This window comes from Pollicipes pollicipes, unplaced genomic scaffold (genome assembly GCF_011947565.3).
Source record: "Pollicipes pollicipes isolate AB1234 unplaced genomic scaffold, Ppol_2.1 Scaffold_5724;HRSCAF=6776_pilon_pilon_pilon, whole genome shotgun sequence".
NCBI lineage: Eukaryota > Metazoa > Arthropoda > Thecostraca > Pollicipedomorpha > Pollicipedidae > Pollicipes > Pollicipes pollicipes.
Genome location: NW_023596746.1, coordinates 17,943,959 through 17,968,306, shown reverse-complemented (window position 1 = coordinate 17,968,306; position 24,348 = coordinate 17,943,959). Strand labels below are relative to the sequence as shown.

The following is a 24,348-nucleotide window of genomic DNA, read 5'->3' as shown; positions in this document are numbered from 1 at the left end:
ATAATTGTGTGATGAACTGTGATGTCATATCTTGTGTGCTGTCGCTTGCATTGCATATTTATTGTCACATTTCTCTGGTCTCCAATATAAGATTTGCGTTTGGCAGAAATGTATCGCCCCTTTTCCCGTAATAGGTATTAATGTCGTCACATTACCTTAATCACAGACGCCGGAGGCATTATGCTCTGTTGTGCAAGAGTCCGTTGTGCTCGTTTCAGACCCCCCTCGTTCCTACCGCGTCTTCATGTGACGTCAGACTGGAATATCCGGCTGACGCGCACCCATCCTGAGCCATTCCTCCGCATCCTTCCGCTCTTCATGTGACGTCATACTGGAATATCCGGCTGACGCGCACCCATCCTGAGCCATTCCTCCGCCGCATCGAGCAAGTGGAGCCGGTGGTGGTCGTGAGGCCCAACGGCGCGCTGGCTCTCTGGCCGTCACTGTCTGGCGCTCGGACGTCAGGATGCTTCTTTCACGTGTGTTGAATACACTCTTACGTATTCGCTGTGTTGTGCGCGGCTCTATCTCTGCCCGGCCGAGAGCTGGGTACGGAGGATATGATACCAAAAAAATAAAAACGCTGACAGTGATGACGTAAACACCGATACCTGATTTTAATTATGGTCCGTTAATGTTTCACCCAAACAGCTTTGATTCCGCACATTAAAAGGTAGTCTACACGTGGCTTGAGCACCCGTTATCAAATGGCTTACTCTCGACCAGCTTCATCCCGCATCAGCACCATGCGGCCTCGCTGGTGGGGGTCAGGTGGCAGGTCGTTACCACGCCGGTGGAGGAATGAGACGGACCCCTGGCGAGCAGAGTCTGCCCAGGCGCCGGCCGGCTCCGCGAGCGGGTACGTGGACAGCACGCTGACCTGGCCGTGGTTCGGTCGTCGCCGCCGGCCCGAGAGTGGGCAGACTGGCTGGGCTCCGTCTGGACGCGGCCACTGGCTGCCGTCATAGGGACGGGCCGGCACCCGCGGCGTCAAAGGCGCCCTGCGTCGGCATGAGGACCGCACAATGACGGCTCGCGTTAGAGTTGTGGGCTCAAACAGCTCGTACGTCATTGGTCTGAGGCCCGGCAATGTGACATTGCCAATGCACGGTCACTTGGCTTGTATGGAAGTAATGTTGGGCGTACCTGGTTGTCGCTCAGGTGTGGAGCGTGATGGCGCTAGTTACGGGCAGCGGCCGTCGCAAGGTTGTCCAGGAACGTATGGCCCCTCCCCGACCCTAGCGGGGTCGCAATCCTATTTTTAACGGTGTTGATCCCAAAGCAGGTTTCGTTCCCTCATGCAGATCATCCGTTCACGTGGGCGTCGCATCGGTTGTGCCGTGCGTGAGCTCGGATAATCGGAAGTGTACAACGCACTGATGCGTCCTTCACTATGGGCTATCCAGCGATCATGCTCATACCTGTTAGTCCATCAGGAACGTAGGCAAGGAGGGGAAGGGGCTAAGGTGGCTACGCGCATGGGCGTAGGAACAGGGTGGGGGGGGGGGGGGGGGGGCAGAGTGGCCATGCCCCCCCCCCCACACTTTTCAAGGTGGGAGCCAGCAGTGTTACTGCCCCCTCCCCCCCCCCCTCCCACACACTTTTCAGATTAAGGCTGTGTTTGGCTTACTTTTGTACTACATCTAACAGATGTGCCGATTTACCTAGTTCATCCAGCCATCTTCCTCAAGATGCGCCGTCTTGTCGTCATCATCGGTTGCTCATTAGTCACCACTTAGTGTTACAGCCGCAGGGCTGACGCTGCGCGGGCTATGGAGACTGCAACACCGGATATCGAGACTTGTTGCTGTCTTGCGAGCGCGCATGTTCAAACCATGTTATATAGTCTTTATCAGTAATCAGTTCTAACTGAATCTTAAACATTTTAAGACAAACATGAACTAGCTAGGCTAATACAAATTTGGGACCCCCTTTCATCTACAATCTACGCTCAGGGAGTCTTCAATATCCCCGAAGAACACAACAAAACATGGAACTAGAGCCTATGTGACAATTATTGGACCACCTTCGGCGATCACGGATGTTGTTGCGTCAGTGAGGGTTTCTGTACTGATCCAGGGCCAACTGCGCGGGTCAGAAGGCCTCCCGTATCAGGGAAGGGAAGAATTTGTTACGGTATGTCCTTCCAATGGCCTCCAGATCGATCAGGAAATACCGCGTCGTGTCGCCAGAATGACAGCCAAAAGAAACTTTGCGATGGGACGGAATGGTCCTTCAGCCCTTGACCTGAAACGTAACGTGTCCCGGGTGTTGCAGTCAAGGGGCTCCTGCCTGTAAGGTGATAAGGGGTCTCAATATTGGCGAGTAGAGTGGTAGGCCTCATTAATGCTGAATAGTGGGTTTAAATGAGCTTAAAAAACGAACAGGCCATCGCACGTTTGCACGCATGAGAACGTTCATTTTCAGAATGGATTAGTAAAACAAATTACATCGGCATGGTTGGACATGCCCGCCCCAACTTCGAGTGCAAGGACAGCGATGGCCTGGGTTGCAGCTTCCATAAAACCGAACGATATCGGGCACTGCAAGTGTCACCAGACAGCGGGCACCGCGGTAATCTGCCCCCTGGACAGATAAATATTTACAGAAACACGAAAATAGAGATTCTAAGTTTTACTTTTCCAATTCCCCCACCAGATTCCAGCATCACTTTGTGGTGCTTTAAGGGCCAGTCCGTTGTTATCATGTCTGAAAATCGCGCTCATGAAATACGCGCCCAGACTGTATTGTAAATGTAAGATTTGATGTCCTGAAGCGTTCAAAGGTGCTACTTTCAGAAGCGTCATCATTTTCGGACACCCGTTGGCCACGGCTTAGTATTGGCTGTTGTGCCGACGCCGTGCGGCCTCGGGAGACTGCAACGGCTGGCGTCAAGGTTTTTCTTGTTGAGATTTGCGCGCGCGCATGCTCAAAATTATGTCACAACTTGTATCCCTAATAGATGCAAGTGTCTTGAGGGTAATAAGTTCAGAAGTGTCATCATTTTCGTCCACCGATGGGCAGCGGCTGAAAAGTTAGCCACTTGACTAAAGCTCCATGGACTATGGAGATTGCGACGCCTGGAGTAGAGGCTTTTATTGTTACGATTTGCGAGCAAAAAACCACGTTACATAAATCCTATCACTAATCGATTCTGACTGGATGTTGAACATTTGCAGCTACACATGGCTTGGTCATGTTAATAGACATTGTTGACCATTCGACCTACAATCAAATTTTCATCTTTAAATTTCGATTAAACTAACGATCTATCACGTACCTTCGCAATGGCCTTAGTGTTTGTAGAACCCAGATACAAATTTTAAGTTTCTAACTTCTATCGTTTTAGGAGTTCAAAAAGCAATTGTAAATTCAAGGCGCCGGTGATGTATTTCATGCGGTTGTTCAACACCTGATTTTTGCAGTTTATTGACTTAAAATACAAACAGAATTGATCTCACAGTAGTTTCTGTTTTCTTTCCTGGTTGCAAAGTAAAAATGGCAATAATGGGAAGAAAACCGTATCCCTTGTTAACAAGTAAGCTACATCCGTGAATCTTTTAGAGGGGGGAGATCACCATAGGAAGGGCTTTTTTCAGCACCGTGTTCATCCTTGGCAAGGCTCTGGCCACGCCACTGCCTTCATGCAAAAGAAGGTCAAGTCATTTACGTTGAATGATGGGCAATAAAATGTCCGTTGGGCCAATTCATACCTACGGCAGGCAGCTTCCCGTAGGGTTTTCTGCAATGGTGGGGTGTAAGGGGAAATAATTCGGAAAGAGATACTGTTGCAGGTGTTTTACATGTGTCTAAAAGACCAATTAGTAATAATGTTGATCCAGAAATATGCAGCAAAGCACCCATACGATCAGTTCGCGGTCAGTTATGCGGGAGACAGCCGGCCCAGGGCAGTTGCCGCCGACGGCGGACGGTAGCAGGGCCCAAGTAAAGAATATATGACAGAAGTGTCTTCATTCTGTGGCTTGGTTTTTAAATGAGAATTTCCAGTTGCTTCACTTCTGCCACACTGCTTTTGGCAGTTTCAAGCTCCGACTTTGTTTCCGTCTAAACGCTGCGATCAGTCTCATCTTTTGAAAATCATCCAGCGAAATGAAGGCGCATAAAATATTTGTCGCACTGTGAGCCATCGATTCGCTTTTAAAATTTTCACCAACCTATGTCCAAGCTGTATTTTGGTATTTACCCTGTGGAGGCAGATGCCTCCTCAATGACCCAAATGCCTACCCGCGGGTGGAATTTCGCCTCCCCAGAAAAGCCAGTGTTGAAATGGACGAATAGTTCTGGGAAGCTGGACGGCCTCATTTACCGAACGACGTAGACGAGTTAAGCAAGCAAGATTATGCACCAGTGAGAAACAGCTCCAGGTGCAAATCTAGCAAAACAGCCATGGCATTTGAATAAAAAACGGCAACAACCTCCATCTCTAACCCCCCTCGGTCACCGGACTTGCTTTCCAGAAAAGTTCGTGAAGCACGCCTTGAGCTTGCCCATCCCCCCACTTTTTGAAACGTTCCTCCGCCTATGGCCATGCCTCCCTCTCCATCAGCCAAGGGTCCACAGTTTACAATATATTTAGCAATTTAGCAGGACTTTGATCCAATTTCGCAGGATCTCGGAGAGTAATCGGCGTTTTACCCGCCCCCCCCCCCCCCCCCCGCCCATGAAAGTCCCGTTTACTTATCTGAAGTCAGGAAGACCCAGGGAGAATTCTGAGCAGTCCTGGCCTCAGAGGCCTTCCTCGAAAATCGCGGTGAAAGACGCTAATCCCTTTAATATGGATACACCATGTGTCTACAAATATGACGCATTGCATTCAATTATATGCCGTGAAAATCTTGGGCACCACGTCGCGCGCTGACACGGGCTCACGCACTGGTGGGCGCCGCGTAAGTTTCCTCCCTGTGGTTCCTATGTGGTGGATTCTGTAAAAGTGAAGTGCTGATTAGCATCACGTCAGTCATCAACGAACCGTGATAAAATCTGAGCTGTTTCCCTCTTTTCAGTTGTTCTGGGTGGGTAAAATGATGAGGTGGAATATGACCCCAACATCGAGTAAAACCCTTGACGTCCCTGGGCCACCCTCTGAATCATTCCAGGCATGTTCACCAAATTGCTGAGTCAGTAGTGAAACTTGTGCATTGATTTGTAGCAGTGCTGTGTTTCTGAATGCAGTCAATTGCAGACCATCGCCTGTGATCGTTTTTGCAGCCATTGGCAATGTTTATTGCCACTCAGTTCAGCTGTCTGGTACTACAATTGTGCATGGAAACTCTGATCACATGTGCCTGCTTTTCTTTAAAACCAAGAAATCAGCTCCAAGGCAGGAATGCAATGTCAGAAGCAGAGAAGAAGCAATCAGAGTCAGACATGTGTGCTGAGCCTGTGGGTAATCAGCTGAAAGCAGATACTACAGACCAGACACCAGGGCAGATAAAGAAGGCGATAGATGCAGAGAAGGAAACTGAGTCAGATGAGGATGTGCAATTGTCTGCATTCACGATGTCTGCATTGCAAGAGTTTGTGTCGGAACAGCTTGAACGGGAGCAGAGGAGGCAACAGGTGGAGAAATGCACATTGGATGCAGGTGCTGATGATGACTTTGAAGAGGACTGGGTAAGTACCAATGCTGTTTCAAGAGCACAAATAAAAGGTGCTTGGGAGCCGTGGATTATTATTAGCTACCATGTAGTTGCTATTACTATCACCTCTCCCAGGGGGTCAATTTGACCTCCCTTAAGGTTTTTTTGGGAATGGTTTCTGAATGGTGCAGTAGCTGCACCAAATTTTTGCATAGCTGTAGAATATTGAAAGGTGGATCATTTGGTATGTGAATATATATGTTATTGAACAATGGCAGGTCAAAGTCAGGTCATAGATTCTTATTGATGATGATAGGTGATTTCCAGGGAAACATTAATCTGATGCAACAAGGGAGTGTAAAAGTGTAAGATGAACTCATATGTCTCAGAGATATTTTTAGGACACACAACAATTCAATGTGCAAAGTCCATTGACCTAGGGTCAGCTATGAAGGGCAGACCAAGGTCTAAATCAACCTGTTTTGTTACTTCAGAGCTTGCTGTGTGGAGTAGTTTCTGGAACTCATTTTGTGTCTATTGATAACAGAAACCACATAAGATATATCCCATATATTCTCAAAGGTCAGGATAAGTCAGGGCTGACTAAAAATGGCCCAGGTCAACATTTTGTTTTTTCAGAACATGTTGATAAGCATAATCTATGGTGTGCATTGAAATGCAAAATACAAAGCAGTATTGCATGATTTTGGTCACCATGACCCCTGCAAGGTCAAAGAAAGTCACTGGCCTTAAATGAGTGCCAGTAATTTTTTACTTGAAACAGGTATCTAGGTTCTGGGGCACTTTGGACACCAATATCAGGAGTGTGATGTTGTTTGACCACATTTGAGCTGAAGGTCATGACCTAGGAATCCCAAATTTTGATGCAAGTGAGTTCATGTACAGATCAATACACCCTGAGAATTTAGCATCTCTAGCTCTCTTAGTTTCTGAGATCTCATGGGGTCAAATTGACCCCCACCCAAACAGAGGGAATTCAGTTGGCCACCTGGGTGCAAGTTATGACTGTTACAGACTGATGCCAGTATGTAGGCTGAAACTAGTGCTTATCTGCTGGCAATCATGGAGGCCGAAGAAAATTCCTCCCTGGAACTTGTGGCATACCAACCTGTGAGGTTTGTCTGCCTTGCTGCCAAAGTTCACCTCACCTGCCAGTTACTTCAGCAGACAGTGAACCACCACTGTGCCTGCAGTCGTCTTCGTCCACTACTTCGTGGCCGTGCTCTCTGGGGCTCACCATGCCTTGTTCCACTGCAGCAGCTGAGCCAATTCTGGTACGATGAGCGCACGTGCCGCGTGCTGGGCGCGGAAGCGATGCGGTTGGCGGGACCCACCGGCCGCGTGGCCTGCCTCTCGTGTCCCACCCTGTACCGGCATCTGCGCAAGGTGCGGCCGGCCGGCCTACAGCGTGAGTACGCACACGGCCATCAGCTGGGAGGGGAGGTGCAAACAGTGCACGGGGTGGGCGAAGCTGGCAGCGAGCGGTTGTTTGTGACGTCGGAAAGCGCGGTGCCGATCACGCTGATTCGTTTGGCGCCGTGGCTTGTCTCCACGAAGTGACACCTTGTGCGCCTGTGCGGTGCGCCTGTCTTGCTGTACGTGCATGTCTCATGGTGCCCGCACGGCGCGGGGACGACAATCCCAGTGTGTTGCCGACCGGATGTGCCTTCCTGACCAGTCAGACAAGGATGATTCATGCTTCGATCTGTTGTGACTGCTTGTTCTGTGCGGACAGTGCCGGTTGTGCCCACGGGTTGAATGGCTGCGTCCGCACCTGATCACCGCTCTCAGGACTAGGGGACGCCTCCTTGGTCGGCAGTGACGCTGCTGGAGTATGACCAGCGGTTCGGCGTGTTCGGGTCCGACTTCGTCCTCTACGACTACCGGGCGCCGCTGGAGGTGCCACCGGCGCTGCGTGAGCAGTTCGACGTGGTGGTGGCCGACCCGCCGTTCCTCTCGGAGGAATGCCTCACCAAGACGGCCGTTACCGTCCGCCTACTGGCCAAACACCACCTCCTTCTGTGCACAGGTGCCGCTTGCTCTGCCGAGAGACTGTCGCCAACTCAGGTCGCTCTGCTTGAGGGTCTGAACCCGTGGAGTCAGATTTATGTCGTCACTGTATTCCGTGATGGGGCGGGTTTTGGCAACAAAAAAAAAAAAAATGGGCCTGCGGGATCAGTTTGCGATGTAGGGCACATCTGGCTTACGTCCATAGTAAGGCCGTCACCAGCTCTCAACTGCGGCTCCGTATGCGAATATAGCTTCCCCACCCGTCCACGTCATTGACCATCGTGTCTCGGCGCCGCTTACCGTACAGCTACGTCTGTTTGCCGCTCAGCGCGCGGTGGGGCGATGTAGCGGCGTCTGGTGTTCGCCGGGTAACGCCCGGGTGTGTCCGGTCCCGCTCCTCCCCAGCGGGGCGTCGCACCGACGACACGTCTAACGCGAGCGTCGGCACCGCGCCGCAGGTGCCCAGATGGGCGAGCTGGCCTCGCGGCTGCTGGGCGTGCACGAATGCCAGTTCCGCCCCGGCCACACCCACAATCTGGCCAACGAGTTCCGCTGCTTCGCCAACTACGACCTGGACGCGCACGTCGCCAGCGGAGAGGCGGCTTCGTGACCGGTCCAGCGTCGGCGGCCTCGTGACCGGCCCAGCGCGGGCGGGCTCGTGACCGGCCCAGCGCCGGCGGTCTCGCGAGCGGCCCAGCGTCGGCGGCCTCGTGACCGTCCAGCGTCCGGCAGCCTCGTGACCGGCCCAGCGCAGGCGGCTCGTGACGGCCCAGCGCCGGCGGTCTCGCGAGCGGCCCAGCGTCGCGGCCCTCGTGACCGGTCCAGCGTCGGCGGCCTCGTGACCGGCCCAGCGCGGGGGGCTCGTGACCGGCCCAGCGCCGGCGGTCTCGCGAGCGGCCTAGCGCCGGCGGCCTCGTGACCAGCCCAGCGCCGGCAGCCTCGTGACCGGCCCGCACTGTGGCGAGGCGTCCTCGTGACCGGTCTAGCGTCGGCGGGCCTCGTGACCGGTCCAGCGTCGGCGGCCTCGTGACCGGCCCAGCGCGGGCGGGCTCGTGGCCGGCCCCGCCGGCGCCTCGAGCGGCCCAGCGTCGGCGGCCTCGTGACCGGCCCAGCGTCGGCGACCTCGTGACCGGCCCAGCGCGGGCGGGCTCGTGATCGGCCCCAGCGCCGGCGGGCTCGTGACCGGTCCAGCGCCGGCAGCCTTGTGACCGGCCGAGCGCCGGCAGGCAGTGTCGGCGTTCCGTGAGCGCCACGCTCGTGAGGGTCGGCCCAGACTTGCTCAGCTGTGGATGGTGCGGACCGTGCAGAACTGTTGATCGAAAGCGCATGTCAGCTTGCCGCATTGCGGGAGGGGGATGACGGTTATTGCAGTTGTTCATGATCTTTTGTCGTGGATTGTGCTTGGAATATTGCTGTTACGTTTTTCTGCATTTTTCAGAATACACATGGCACATCGTCGTTCTGTATGGTCCAGTCTCTGTTACCGAGCCGTTCTCTGGGAGCTTGGCGGCGGGTATTTTACATAGCTCGGCGCGCATCATATATTGGGTCAAGCACGGTAGATACACGGAAGTATGTACAGCTTTGGTGATTGAAGGAGTGGCACAGCTGAGGTGGAACTGCTTATGGAGCTTTAGCCCCTCTGTCCAGTCGAATTCGATCGCAGTTTTTCACGCTTTCTGGTATAATTCTACAATCTGGTGATCAGGAAAGCAAGTTTAACTTGAAACATCATGGACTACCGTGGGCAGTGGCATGTGCAGCCCAAAATTCCTTATTGAGTGACAAGGTTAGTGGATAGCCGAGTCAGTATGTACGGTACGCAGCTCTAGGACAACCAGTGCGAACCAACACCGATAGGTCATTAGTACGTTAGGTGTAGTGCCTATCAACGTTTGTGGTGTCTCCCAGTGCACGTGTAGAAATTTATCCCCCCGTCGTAAATCCTGGCTGCGCCCGGACATGCACATGGCTCCATCTTCTGGGGCAGCTGCGTGCGCAGATACGTAATCTGGCCCATCATCATTCAGCTGGGGCTGTTTGCCATGCGTACTCCCGCGACATCGGAGTTGCAAGAGCGCGCGGCATCCGTGCAGTGGGTGCACTGATCCGCCTAAGGTAAGCACATTTTTAGCAGAGAAAATAGAGTGCCACGGTAGCCGAGGTGCGCGCAGCTGCCGAGAAGCAAGCCCAATCGCCAGCGTGGCTCCACCTGCGGTTCGGGTGAGTTACAGCGTCCAGCCTGCGTGAAGCTGCGCAATGTGAAACCGCACAAGGCTCGTTGGTGGAGACGACGTGAGGTTTTAAGCCGTTTGGTGGCTCAAAGGCCATGGTGAGAGGAGTGACCATGAAGCCACTTGCGCCGAGGCAGCCGGAAGACATGCTGGGTGTGAGTATGAAGGCCACGGGTCCTCCCACCTTGCCCGCCACGCCTGCGCTTGCAGTGAGCCCAAATGAAGTGTGCGTGGTGCATAGCGTGCCGGCCGTAATTTAGGTGAAGTGCTCCACTGCCGGGAGAACTTTCAAACATCTGACAGCAGTGTAATGACGGTGACGACAGCAGTGTAATGACGGTGACTTCAAGTCTGGACGAAAGCGGTGTAAGTACGGCCAAAGTCTGGACGAAAGCGGTGTAATGACCCCCGAAGTCTGGACGACAGCGGTGTAATGACGGTGACGGCCAAAGTCTGGACGAAAGCGGTGTAAGGACGGCCAAAGTCTGGACGACAGCGGTGTAATGACGGTGACGGCCAAAATCTGGACGAAAGCGGTGTAAGGACGGCCAAAGTCTGGACGACAGTGGTGTAATGACGATGACGGTCAAAGTCTGGACGAAAGCGGTGCAATGACGGCCGAAGTCTGGACGACAGCGGTGTAATGACGGCCAAAGTCTGGACGACAGCGGTGTAGTGACGGCCAAAGTTTGGACGACGTGGTGCAATGACGGCCAAAGTTTAGACGGCGGCGGTGTAATGACGACCAAACTTTGGACGACGGCGGTGTAATGATGGCCAAAGTTTGGACGACGGCTGTGTAATGACGACCAAAGTTTGGACGACGCGGTGTATGAGGCCAAAGTTTGGACAACGGCGGTGTAATGACGACCAAAGTTTGACGACGGCGGTGAATGATGGCCGAAGTTTGGACGACGGCGGCGCAATGACGGCCAAAGCGTATGCGCAGCTGCAGCTGCAAATGCTTGCCGCGGATTTCACCTATAAGCTCGTGTGTATTGACAACCCACAGTTTGAGATCAACGCCGCGATTCCGCGTCGATCTGTGATGATTACGAACCTTCGCCTTCATCGGACCCATCATGGATCGAGCGGAAAAGTTTTGGTGTGCGACTGCTGCTCCCCACATTGCTACAGCGAGACTTATTGGAGCCACTAGTTGCGTCGCTCAGAGGAATGCGATGCCAGGTGGTGCGTATTGGCATCTTCCTTATGTATTTCTGTAACATAGCCTAAAAAAGCACGCCGTATAGTTCTGATTCTAGTTCGCTTGCAGCAAGTGTGGTACTTCCTGCTTTTGGTGTGGTTCATCCAGTCCATCGGTGGTGTCCGGCGTTCTTTATTATAAAATATAATGCGCGTGTGAAACATCTCACGCGTTTCAACAGAATGCTGGTAAGTGCCGATACACACGACACGATGTAGTAGCTCAGTGTGACAACAGTCCCGCATGATCTGTGCGGACAAAGCACAACCACTTAAGTGGTCTTCACAGCAGCATCACACATTCCTGGAAGTTCAGATGTGTGGCATCCATCCTCATTGCGGCCTGGGCCCAGCTCCTAGGTCATAGACAGCCACACGAAATAACTTGTTAGGGGTCTTCGCTGATGACTTGGTTCATTTTGGATCGAAACAGATCTTCATTTCCCTGCGAGTGCGCACCACCTAAGATGTGTATCCAAGATAACTAGTATTCCCAAATTCCTCCCGACCTAACGGCAGATCGCCAATTCCCGTTACACATTCAACCTCTATGGCCATGGCCGCAGACTAATGTGATCGTGACGTCACGGATGATGAAACGTCAAAACTTTATGAAAAAGTAAAATGTAGACGGTTTTAACGTGCAAAAAGGTTCCAGCGACGGTGGCCATATATATATATATATATATATATATATATATATATATATATATATATACACACAATCTATATTTAATGGCTGGTTTGACGCTGTAAACAAAACATGTGTCCCAGACTCACAGACCTTTAAATGAAATGTTTTCCGCAGGTTGTATTTATTAATCCGCCAAAACGCCGACGGAAGTTACAGTCTTGGACGGAGACAGCAACTTCCTCCATACACACAAGTGCTGCATCCTGCGCTTGACGTAGCCTTTCATGGTGTCAGCATGTCACTGACGTCGCGGCGTGTCGCAACAGACAAAATCCGCGCATAAGACATAACATGACTTGTCAGTCGTCCAGACGGCGATATCTGCAAATCAACAAATACAAAACATTGACAAAAGTTACCTTGGTAGCCCGTCGTCTCGCTGCTCTCCGTCCGCAATTCAAACAACGTTTGCATTCGCCGTCACAAGCTCTGTCGCACCGAAGGCCCGGTCATTGAAAGTCTATAGCATCTCTGATATAAAACTGATTCGTGGCAAGACACCTTGTCTGTGCAAATGCACGCGGCGTGCGCATATTGTCCTTAGCACGTGGTGGCGTCAGCCCGCTGCTCGGCGAGCACAACAAAGTGGCATATCCGTGGTGCATGACGAGCGCGGCTACCGCCGGTCCTGATCGGCGATCGGACCCCGCCGACCTCTGACGTTACACCGCGCGTCCGAGGCGCATCAGTCGTCCGCCCTCGGCTGGCACTCCGGTGAGCTCAGTGACCTCAAGACGCAGCAGCTCCAGACCCTCGCCGTACACCAGCACCATGACCGTCCTGAAACAGATATGTCCGATTTCCATCAACCGCAGGCACAAAACGTCTTCACCAGCAAATACCATATTGTGGATGCCACGCCACTCCGTAGCCCGCAAAGCCCGAGAATATCAGACTTCGCACCAGACGCTTTAGGACGGTGGCATCGCCTCTACACAGCTCCTACGCACAGCAGCTGCACAAAACCGTGTCATTGTCAATGTCGCTTGTAGCGCAGTGCGACCAAACCGCTGGAGACCCTGCTCCGCGGCGCCGGCAGAAGTCGCTGAGCGACGGCTGCGGGGAGCGACGGGCGCACGGTGCCGATCCACTGACCCGTCCTCGGTTGGAGCGACGGGAACGGGGTGCCGATCCACTGACCCGTCCTCGGTTGGAGCGACGGGCGCACGGCCGCCGACCCACTGACCCGTCCTCGGTCCAGAGCAGAGCGCCCTTGGCGTCCGCCACGGCCGTCAGGCGGGTGGAGTCGAGCCGGAGCTGACCGGCGCGCTCCGACCAGACGCACACGCGCTGGTCCACCGACACAGAGAGCAGACGGCCGTCCGGCAGCCAGAGCACGGCTGCAACACCACACACACGGCGTCAGGCGCGCTCCTGGGCACGGCGACACCCAGCACGGACGGCGGAGGGGGAGGGGAGGGGGAAGGGGGTCATGGAAACTGTGAGCGGGAGCTCAGGTGAAGATGGCAAAACATGAGACACTATCCGAACTTCCTGGTACTGCGACACCCCACAACCTAATGAAACTTGGTTCTTTGATGATAATTGGGGTTTTAGGGCGCGTCGACTTCCAGGGTCATTTTGCGCCCAGAAAACCTGGTTCTTTACACATTCCTGTAAACACGAAGCAGAGGGAGCACGGAATTCAGTACACATTTCAGCACAGGTAAGGGTCTAAAGGGGACACGGCTAGGGCAATCTCGGTCATGGAGGAACGAGACATTATGGACTGATGGCCCGTGCCACAGCATGATCGGCTGAAAATAACCCGAACCTGGCAGTGATGTAAGGGGTAATTTTGCTCATTGGGACATTTTTATTAAAAGTGGCCAATCATAAAACTCGACTCATAGCTGGCTGACGTCAAAATGGTTACAGGGATCGCCACAAACTCAAGCTGACCCGGAAGACCGGATCACCTGCTTAGACTCGCAATGGTGGTATACCACACCAAACATATTGTTCTAGTGCCCGTGATATTTCAGCCAAGCCGGCAGGCTGGCAAAACCAGTACTCAAACAGGCAGCACAACACCAGGGACTTGATCTCCACAGCCAGCTGTGATCAGGGGACATGACCTCTGTCCTAGTCTGTGACCTGACCCTCCGTCATATCTGTGGCCTGACATCCACTCCAAACTGTAGCCTGATCTCTGTCCTGACCTGTGATCTGAGAGGTGTGCGCGCCCGTCTGACGGGCAGCCGTCTCCAGCCGAGGCCGCGCTCCGTTTGTCCGCAGCTGGCTGAGGCAGAGCGCGCCGTCATCGCCGCCGGTCAGCAGCTGAACGGCGCCGCCCGGCGCCGGCCGAACAGACAGCGCGTTCACGCCCGACTGGTGCAGCGGCGGCAGCGGCAGCGGCTCCGGCTCCGGCTCCGGCTCCGGCTCCGACTTCGGCTCCGGCTTCGGTTCTGACTCCGACTCCGGCTCTGGCTCTGGCTCTGGCTCTGGCTCTGGCTCCGGCTCCGGCTCCGGCTCCGGCTCCGACTCCGGCTCCGGCTCCGGCTCCGGCTCCGGCTCCGGCTCCGTTCGCGGCTCCGCTCCCGGCCGGCACAGCCAGACGACGCCCGCGGTGGTGGCGGCCATCAGGAGCCGGCCGCTCCAACGCAGACGCAGCACACACCGGCCACCGAGTGACAGCTGGCGCAGCGGCGTTAGCCGCGGCGCTGCATCGCTGAACGCGAACAGCCTGCCGGCAACCGGCATCTGAGCTGAGACGAGCTGCAGCAGCACCGCCAGCACCGCCGGCCGCTGAGTTGAGGCGGGCTGCAGCAGCACCGCCGGCCGCTGAGCTGAGGCGGGCTGCAGCGGCACCGCCAGTCGCTGTGCTAAAGCGAGCTGCAGCAGCACTGCCAGCAGCTGAGCTGGGGCGAGCTGCAGCAGCACCGCCGGCAGCTGAGCTGAGGCGGGCTGCAGCGGCACCGCTCGCTCTGGCGTCCGGCTCAAAACCACGATAGTCCGTGACTAACGAACATGCGCAATGGGCGCCATGCTGCGGTCGAAAACCTCAATAACCAATCGATGAACACACATATGACGGCTACAGCCGCGCCAGCACAAAACCTTCACTCATAACTGGAAACGTGACTCTGAGCTGGCGACTGAGCTGAACGTTAACTGGGCTGCCATATTCAACAGCGTCAGGCTGCCATGACATTTTGCCGCGGCTGCGCTGTCAACACGATGGCTTACGCTCGATAATACACGCACGCCCTGCCAGCACCCGCAGCGCAGGTCGCGGGGCGGCGGGCGCCGGGAGGCGGCGGCGGCGGCGGCGGCGTACCTCACCAGTCCGTCGGAGCCGGCGGCGGCCGCGGTGACGCGCCGGCCGGGCCCCAGCCGCGCGTCCAGGTCCATATAGCGCGTCTCGGGCCGGCCGTCGGGCCGCCGGCCGTCGGAGCGCCGGTCGGCCGGGCGCGCCATGTGGGAGCTGAGCTCGACGCACTCGGCGCCGACCAGCCGCCACAACTTGAGCTGGGCGCGCCCGCCGGCCGACAGCAGGTAGCCGGCGTCGGCCTGGCCGCCGCCGACGGCACACAGCGCGCGCACCGAGCTGATGTGGGCGCGCAGCGTGACAAGCGGCCGCAGCGGGCGGCCCGACGCCGCCGACAGCAGACGGACGGTGGTGTCCTCGCCGGCGGTGGCCAACAGCGCGCCACCGTCCGGCGCCCGGCCCAGGTGCAGCGCCGAGAGGGTAGCGCCGCTCTGCAGGCCCGGCTGCAGGCGGCGGCGCGTCCGTTAGTCGGAACCGACCTGTCAGACTCAGCTGACCAGCGACTGCCGTCAGTCGGCACCGACCTGTCAGACTCAGCTGGCCAGCGACGGCCCTGAGTCGGCATCGACGGGTCAGACTCAGCTGGCCAGCGACGGCCCTGAGTCGGCACCGACCGGTCAGACTCAGCTGGCCAGCGACGGCCCTCAGTCGGCACCGACCTGTCAGACTAGTCAGCCAGCGACGGCCCGGCCACCAATCCGCCAGCCACACAGACAGACGGGCGACCACAGCGTCCAGTTAGTGGCAGTGGGGCGTCCGAAAACAAAACCGCCAGCAATGCTGAAGGTGGTATTGTATTTGAGCGGTGCCCCAGTGACATTTGGTGGCTTCATTGCAATACGTGATTCTGCCATCTCGCACTACCATGCCTCTTTTAGCCAAGTGGACGGCGGAGGCGGGCGACTCACCTTAATGACCGACGTCTGAAGATCGGCCAGGAGACAGGAGACGTGTCGGACCTGCCTCTCTGAGACCCAGCTGAGCCAGAGTGCGTCGCTGGAGACGGAGAGCGCCCAGGAGCGGTGGCCGCCACCGCAGGTCACGCGCCACAGCTCCCGCTCGGCCGCCACTGACCAGAGCACAAACTGAGACTGACCGCGGCGACGGCCAGGGTCAGGCACCGCCACTGACCAGAGCACAAACTGAGACTGACCGCGGCGACGGCCAGGGTCAGGCACCGACAATGACCAGAGCACAAACTGAGACTGACCGTGGCACCGGCCAGGGTCAGGCACCGCCACTGACCAGAGCACAAACTGAGACTGACCCGCGGCGACGGCCAGGGTCAGGCACCGACAATGACCAGAGCACAAACTGAGACTGACCGCGGCGACGGCCAGGGTCAGGCACCGCCACTGACCAGAGCACAAACTGAGACTGACCGCGGCGACGGCCAGGGTCAGGCACCGCCACTGACCAGAGCACAAACTGGGACTGACCGCGGACGGCCAGGGTCAGGCACCGCCACTGACTAGAGCACAAACTGAGACTGACCGCGGCGACGGCCAGGGTCAGGCACCGACAATGACCAGAGCACAAACTGAGACTGACCGCGGCGACGGCCAGGGTCAGGCACCGCCACTGACCAGAGCACAAACTGAGACTGACCGCGGCGACGGCCAGGGTCAGGCACCGACAATGACCAGAGCACAAACTGAGACTGACCGTGGCACCGGCCAGGGTCAGGCACCGACAATGACCAGAGCACAAACTGGGACTGACCGCAGCGACGGCCAGGGTAAGGCACCGCCACTGACCAGAGCACAAACTGGGACTGACCGTGGCGACGGCCAGGGTCAGGCACCGACAATGACCAGAGCACAAACTGAGACTGATCAGCTTTTGAAAATTCACATATTTTCATTTAGCTCAGAACATACCGAGACTGCCAGTATAAGTTGCCGGACGGCGAAGGAGGCGCGGACCAACCATGTCCCATCAGTCGACGACCGGCCGGCAGCCCACCCGGGCAGGCGGGCGGCGCGCTCACCGCTTGGAAGGCGATGAGGGTGCAGTGGCCGTCCACCTGCGCGAGGCCAGCCGTCCACTGCCAGGGCAGTCGGCGGACGGTGAGCTGACACAGCTGGCCGGGCCGTGCCGGGTCGCTGGCCAGCCGGCGCAGCGAGCCGTCGCGCCCGGTGGCCAGCAGGCAGCCGTCAGCCGGCGTCAGGCTGGTGGCGCCGTGGCGGCCCAGCAGCCGCCGCAGCGTCTGCGCCGGCAATACCTGCCGGCGGCGGCGGCCGGTCAGCGCCGGACGCGACGGAGGGTCGCCGTCTGCCGGGGCGGAATCAGGGCGGTCTGCTGCGTACCTGGTCCGGGCGGAACACGTGAAGGCCGCCTTCCCTGTCAGCCGCCGTCAGGCAGCCCTGGTAGAGCGCCGCTGCTGACAGCCATCGCTGCTTGCACGGAGGTAGCTGGTGGCGGCACACCAGTGAGAACGTGCCACTGCCACCTGCCGGCGCAAACGGAAACATGGATTTGTCATTTTTGCTGCAGATGGTGACCAGATCAGATTTGCTGCAAAAGAACGATGAGAAGGAATCAAAATTCAATTAGAATCCTTTACAGGAGCCCAGCATTATTGACACGCAGATAGTGAGGTGCAGCATGATATAATATAACTTAAAGTATCTCAAAGCACTCAACATCAGAAATGCACATGATGTTACAAATGATTAATGTTGTTTTAGGGCAGCAGTAAATGTAAAAACAGTGGCAGAAGCGGCCACAGACATAAGACACAAAAACATAAGGAAATCCGGCCAACAAAGAGCCACAAGGACCCATTGATGTTGGGCTCCCTCAGGTTCTGTACCCATTCCCGGAACTAATCTCCTGACCTACATAAATTTGGTTATAAATGAGACCTTTGCACCAACAGAATCTGTACAAATGGTTTCTGAATGTCGCTAGAGAGGAACTTCCTACAACTTCGTTTGTCAGCTCATTCCAGTGGTTCACTTCTCTTGAAAATTTCCCACATCTGATGTGCAGTGAGGCCAGTTAGAATATCCTCACACTGGATGCTAGCAAGGAAGGCCTTAAGTGTTCCAAATCTACCCCTAACAAAATTCAGAATAAGACTATAAGCCTTACCTGAATAATCTATAAACATTGCGAACCTTATACCATTATGGTTACTGTTTCCCAATGTTTCACCTACCATCATAGCATCTACCAACAGCTCCTAATTAGTCATAACAAGATTTAAAACCTCACCTCCCCTAGTGGGTTCACACACCACCTGCTGAAGAAAATTTTCTTCAAAACAAGCAAAGATATTTTTGTGGTTGTTTCACGATTGGTCTAAATCTACGCTCCCGCCTGGGATGTTGAAATCCCCCAGCGTGACAAATTTTTGATTCTCACCTATGCCAATTTCTTCACACATTCGTTTCCAGCTCCCCACAACTATTTGGAGGCCTATAGAAGATTCCAATGTGTAACTCGTTGCCATTTAACACAACCAAATCTATCCAGGGAGATTCTACACCATCACCAAGCTTCATGCTGTCTACAGTTTCACAGTTCATATCCTGCCTTACAAATGCTCATATCTCACCTACTCTTTTAGCTTTCCTGTGAAAAGTAAACACATTGTACCCAGATAATTTAAATTCACGTAAACTATCCCCAAAAAGCTGCTCACTGATATCCAAGGTTCAGTAATAGCTACCACGTTTAACTTTTCTTCAAGTGTATGAGCATGGGGCTCACCACACTTGTTTCTGAAACTCCTTGCATTTGCATAGGAACACCTTAGTTTTCCCACATTTCTTTTTGGCTCGATGTTCCTAAATTCTGAATTTTCATTGCTTAGGTAATCGACGTTCACCTTCCCATCCCCAAAGGCAAGCTTCCCTTGAGGATATGCCCGCACACCCCACTCAGGACGTAAGGTGTACCGCAAAGTAACAACATCCATCAAGGAATGCATTATAAGCGAGCGCATTTCATCGGCCAACACACTCAATTTCCCTCAGTTCGTCAATAAGTAACTACTAGTGTTTCAGTAGGAGCCAGGGATTACTAGACAAGTGGGTTCAGGAGAATGGGTTGGTGGATGAAATACTTTTGGTGATATATGACAGCTCTATTCACAAGTATTTACTGACCTAACTGCAGCACTTGCAGTTGGCCGGCACCATCACAGGCGACTATTGTGTCCGATGACAGCCAGAGGGCGCTGTAGATCTTGCTGTCCCATAGCAGCTGATCGCCGACCCGCACAAAGCAATGGCCATCTGGGAAACCGTTCAACAGTTAAAAGGCGGCCGAGTGGTGCCCGAACATCGGTTGTTCGATTGTTGATAGTCATTGGGCTTCTACATCGCCAATCATTGACCTTGCTCTAGTGCAAAGCTAAACAAGGTAGAATTGAGCTCCAGGCAGTCGATCCAACGCGGATACCCACCACACCAGACAACTCGCCACACCTACGGGTGACGAAGCCCACCGCCACTCACTGTCCCTGAAGACGGCGAGCAGGCTCACGCTCACACTCACCCGCCCCTGACGATCGCAAACCTCACACCACTCACCGTCCCTCAGTGTGACGAGCTCGCCGCGCAGGCCGGCCAGCAGCACGTGCCGCCCGTCGGGGGCGGCGGCCAGCAGGGCATAGCTGGCCAGCCGCGGGTCAGCGTACGCCTCCCGGGCGCGCACGTCAACGCCGTTCCGCTCCAGCACAAGCAGCCGGCCGGCATCCGTCATCAGCAGCTGGCGACGGGCGTCGAGCGACGCCAGCGCGCGCGCTCGGTCGCCGGGCGGCGGCGGCAGGGCACGAGGCGCTGCCGTCGCCGCCGCGTCCAAGCGCCACAGCAGCACGCCGCCGTCGCCGCCGCCGGTGGCCAGGCGGCGGCCGCGCCGGCAGACGGCGGCGGCCCGCACGCTGGAGCCCTGGTGCGCGCTCCAGCGACGCTCCAGCCGGCCGTCGGCCGCCCACAGGCACACGCGCGAGTCCTCGCCGACACTGACGACACGGCCGTCGAGCGGCAGCGCGCGCCAGACGCGCGCCTCGTGCCCGAAGAGGGCGGCGTCGACGGCGGCAGCGCCAAGACGCCAGTCGCCGCCGTGCGGCCGCCACAGCCGCACCGACCGGTCGTCGGAGCAGGAGACGAGCGTACGGCCGCCGGCGTCCAGCACCAGGTGAAACAGCACGCCACTGTGGCCGGACAGGCGGTGCAGGACGCCGCCAGCGCCCGGCGCCCACACCAGCACCTGGCAGAACACGGTGCCGCAGAAGGCTAGCAGCGACCGCCACCGGGTGCCGAGCAGTGCTCCGCTGTACAGCAGGCAACGGTCCGGGCAGCGGGTCGCTTCCGCCACGCGCAGGTCGGCGCCGAGCCGCAGTAGCCGGCCGTGCGCGTCCAGGGCGGCCAGTCCGCCGTCCGCCAGCCACCGCACGTCCAGCAGCCACCCAGCCAGGTCAGCCGACAGCCGCTCCCGCCGCAGTCTGCCGCACGCGGGTCAGCCGCGTGTCACAGCCGATACGCACGGCACAACGCACCACACAGCTCGTGTCACCAACTGAGCCAGGAAGCCTCGCGGGTCAGCCGACGCTGTGGCGCGACCGCTCGGGTCAGCTGACACATACCCACACAGGCCAGCTCGCGGCAGATGCGTTCGCTGTCGCAACACACTGGGTCTACACAACAGTTACGGCCCGAGCGTGCTCCAGAAAAGACAACTGACAGCTCACACTGGCGTAGACGCGATGGCTGCCGCCTCAGATTGGTACAGACATGACAGCATGCCACATCACTCTAGCCCAAGCTCGCGCTGCTGGTTCTCCGCGCCGTCCCTGCGTCCACTTACGACACATGGCACATCAGGCTCTCAGAATACGCGGGGAACGCTAGCCTTCATAACATCACTTGCTGGTCGACATGACTACGCTTGCATTTTGCAAGCATTTCCTTACCGTCCTTTCTCGTCGAGCGAAACCTTGCAGAGTCGTCTTCCGCCATAGACGGCCAGCTGGTGGCAATTAACAGGCCTATATTTGCCGTCGTTTACCAGATGCGCTGCAGGCCGCTCATTTTCGGCATGCAGCGCAAGCTCTGCCAAGGGCCTGGCCAGCCACTGTCTCTCTGTGCATGCCGAAGAGTGCACAGGCTGACTATCTGTATGTGCCAGTGCAGACTGGTCATCTGTGTATGCCTGATACTGTGCAGACTGGCCATCTGTGCACACCAGAGACTGTACTGATGGACCATTTGTGCACACCAGAGACTCTGCAGAATGGCTGTCTGTACACACCAGGGACTCTGCAGACTGGCTGTCCATACACACCAGAGACTCTGCAGACTGCTCACTGATTCCGTGCACCCGGCAATCAGGGAATACTGACAGCTGGCTCACAGCTGTGCAGTCATCCAGGCCATAACTGCTGACCATGCCACCCTCGCCTGCCAACAAAGAGCAGTCAAAGTTGCCAGTGACAAAGTTCTCAAACACTTGGCAGTCACTTTGACTACATGACTTGTATTGCTCAATATGGCTTCACATCCATGCCCACAAAGGTAAAGAGACATATCAGAAAGGTGCATGGGAAGTACACAAAATAATACATAATATTCATTCATAACAAAGGGGGGGAAAAGCTAACAGATGTTAGGGTAAACACCACTACCTACAAGAAGAAAGTTGCCAATATTATGCAACAAAGTGATGGGAATTGACAATCCTTCAGTTTCCATGATTCTGCCATAGTTGGTCTCCTGGTGTTCATGACCCTGAAAAGTGGTGCAGTTGAAGTTGAGCTTTATTGTTGCTTTATCCTTACTAGACCTGAATACGCTGTCACATTGAGCAAATGCATTTTGTACAAGACATTTTTGAGCTTGTTCTTTACTTTGTGAGCAAAAATAATATAAATACAAAAAAATATAAATATCATAACCATCCTTGATAGTGATAACTTTATCAGGACATCAAGAGGCAAGTAACCAGAGGCTATGCTTTTGTTTCACAGTTGTCAGGTTTCTGCACAGAATGACATGGCCTGGAATGATGGATTGAATGGCATATCTGCATAATTTGGAACCGTGATACTAGAATGAAGTGGTATTGTTACATATTTGCATACTTTCTGGGCATAGCCAATCCCTGTGAGTCACCACCACTCATTGCTGGAACTGGTGAGAAGTTGACAACAAAATCAAGGATAAAAATGTATAAATGCCACAAAGGCACCTCAACCTGCCAACCAGTTGTTGATGTAAGTTGTAAGTAATCATAAGTTGTAAACAATCGTAGGTCGCAAGTTGAGAATTCTGTACAATTTAGCCTAATTTAACTTTGACACATGTGCGGTGTTCATAACACCCATGCCATAAAAATCTAGTACAATGAACACACTATTTGCAGACTGAAGGGTGGGTGAGCTAAGGGTAATATGTTTGGCCAGAAAGTGACATTTTTTCAATGAGTCGTCAATTACTTTTCAGGTATCAAAACAATCGGTTACAATCACACGAATCTCTTTAAAACTGGACGATACATTACTTGAAGGATATTGTTTCGAGAAAGCATGCACGTGAGTACGATGATATAATGTCCTAAATAAGAAATACTTAAAAGGGGAAACTGTAAATAATGCTCTTTGTAACGTACGACACAGCTCCCCGCCACCGTCCGTCCCATCAGTTCAGTGTTGCCGTTTTGGCTTCTGCGAGCGTACCAAAAAGGTGCACAAAATGTGCCAGATTTGCAAACCAGCGTACTACACAGATGTCCAAAATGCACCAGGCTGTTCACCACTTGCGGCACGCTAAAATGGAGTTTTTCAGTCTCAAAATTTGGATTGTGCCCCGGCCAATTGCAATAGCCTGCGTGCATCTTTATGCTAAAGCAAGTAAACATTGTCTGGCATAAAAAAGATGAAATAAAAGAGACAATGAAATATCGCGAAGTTAATCATCATTCAGGGTATGAGCCATGAGAGTTACCTGAACTGCTGAGGGCGTAGTTATGACAACTACTTCAGTTATATGAGGAGCGGCTAATTCGATCTAAATTTGAGTTAACTGCTCATCCAACCCGACGCCGGCCCCAGGACTGACCTTTTAGCGCTTCAGCCGGGCCCGGAGACTTGCAGAAGGCACCTACTCGAAGCGGGTTGGTGCGTGTACTGACGAGTACCCACCAGGGCAGCTGTGGCTGACACTCCCAGACCGTTCCTGGACGGAGTGTCTATCACACTGAGCGCAGAGAAGATACGCTCGGCAGCTGCACTCGAATGAGGTAGCGACAGTAGTGCTTGCATGAATGGTGTTAGAGTTGGAAAGGCACGTTCACATTCGTTGTCTTTGCTTTCCGCCACGGCAGCCTAGTATGCTCGACTGGGAGATCAGTACTTGGAACTTTGTCCCCAGTTGTGCATTTGAGCTGTCTCCATTCCGCGTCCAGTGCCTCGTAGTCTCGTTGCGGTACCATGTTGGGAAACCTCACCGCAAGAGGGGCAATCGACTTGACGTCGGACAGCGAATCGATGGCTTCCAGGAGCTTCCACGTCCCATCTCGGAAATCAAGCCGAGACCAGATGTGCTGGAACAGTTCGATGTAAAACATCTGCACGTGCGGTCCGAAGAATTCCTGGACGTCTGGTTGCACGGGTTTGGCTAACACCACTGCCTCTGCCTCAGCTCCGCAGTACATATCCGGAAGTGATACGAAGTTGCGAGGATCCGAAGGGTGCATGTGCCCCGGGCTCGGCTCCCCTTCCTCAAACTGCAAGTAGTTTTGAGCCACCGTCCTGTACAATATAAACAGTCTTCCGTGAGGCGTGGATCTGAGCGCACTCGGACTGGAGGGGTTGGTTTGCCTGGTTGATCACAGGCAAATGTACCTCAGGGAGGCGAAATGCATCTCGAACAGCGGCTGTTTCAGCGCGTTTAGGATGGTTCTCGTAGCTTGGACATATTGTTCCTTAATAATAATTTTTCTAAAAGAATTTAAATGGCCTCTCAAATTAAAAACAAATTAAAACAAAAATTCCCATAATGTTCCTGAATAATGTTCGGTAGCCTAAAAGGAAGCAGAACAGGCCGCTGCTCACACATCCTGCGCACGATAGCTCCCAGCGACAGCCAACTCGTCTGGAACGGACGGAAAAGTCTACGCACAGAAGCTTCAGCTATCCCTTGGATGCCCTTGAACTCCAGTGGTCTCTTCAGACTGTTTCCGATGTGGTCGAAACATCTCTCGCCAGGTCCTCGACCGTGGGCGGCAGCTTCAAACACGCTGCGGACGCGTACAGGTGCAGTGAAGTACAAACACATCCGGTCACAAGGATATGAGGTGCGCCCT

At 54.8% G+C, this 24,348-nt stretch overlaps 2 protein-coding genes and 2 long non-coding RNA genes across 4 annotated transcripts; 1 reads left to right on the top strand and 3 right to left on the bottom strand.

The window, feature by feature from the left end:
• Positions 1 to 5,332: 5,332 nt before the first annotated feature.
• LOC119103336 (EEF1A lysine methyltransferase 1-like) lies at positions 5,333 to 8,287 on the top strand. Its single transcript, XM_037226838.1, has 4 exons — positions 5,333 to 5,634; positions 6,879 to 7,029; positions 7,441 to 7,650; positions 8,090 to 8,287. Exons 1-4 carry the CDS (start codon positions 5,353 to 5,355, stop codon positions 8,239 to 8,241), a joined length of 795 nt encoding a protein of 264 aa, XP_037082733.1. The 5' UTR covers positions 5,333 to 5,352; the 3' UTR covers positions 8,242 to 8,287.
• A 3,590-nt stretch (positions 8,288 to 11,877) lies between these two features.
• Positions 11,878 to 16,968, bottom strand: LOC119102756 (putative WD repeat-containing protein C1306.02). The gene is made up of 5 exons (XM_037226212.1): positions 16,939 to 16,968; positions 15,945 to 16,127; positions 13,928 to 14,096; positions 12,952 to 13,105; positions 11,878 to 12,545 (listed from the first exon to the last, which is right to left on the bottom strand). Exons 1-5 carry the CDS (start codon positions 16,966 to 16,968, stop codon positions 12,428 to 12,430), a joined length of 654 nt encoding a protein of 217 aa, XP_037082107.1. The 3' UTR covers positions 11,878 to 12,427.
• Positions 16,969 to 17,351: 383 nt separating this feature from the next.
• Positions 17,352 to 19,722, bottom strand: LOC119103339 (uncharacterized). Its single transcript, XR_005094745.1, has 3 exons — positions 19,578 to 19,722; positions 19,152 to 19,280; positions 17,352 to 17,488 (listed from the first exon to the last, which is right to left on the bottom strand). It is a non-coding gene; the product is annotated as an uncharacterized LOC119103339 (long non-coding RNA).
• Positions 19,723 to 20,452: 730 nt separating this feature from the next.
• Positions 20,453 to 21,730, bottom strand: LOC119103340 (uncharacterized). The gene is made up of 3 exons (XR_005094746.1): positions 21,671 to 21,730; positions 20,960 to 21,446; positions 20,453 to 20,491 (listed from the first exon to the last, which is right to left on the bottom strand). It is a non-coding gene; the product is annotated as an uncharacterized LOC119103340 (long non-coding RNA).
• Between the last annotated feature and the right edge of the window lie 2,618 nt (positions 21,731 to 24,348).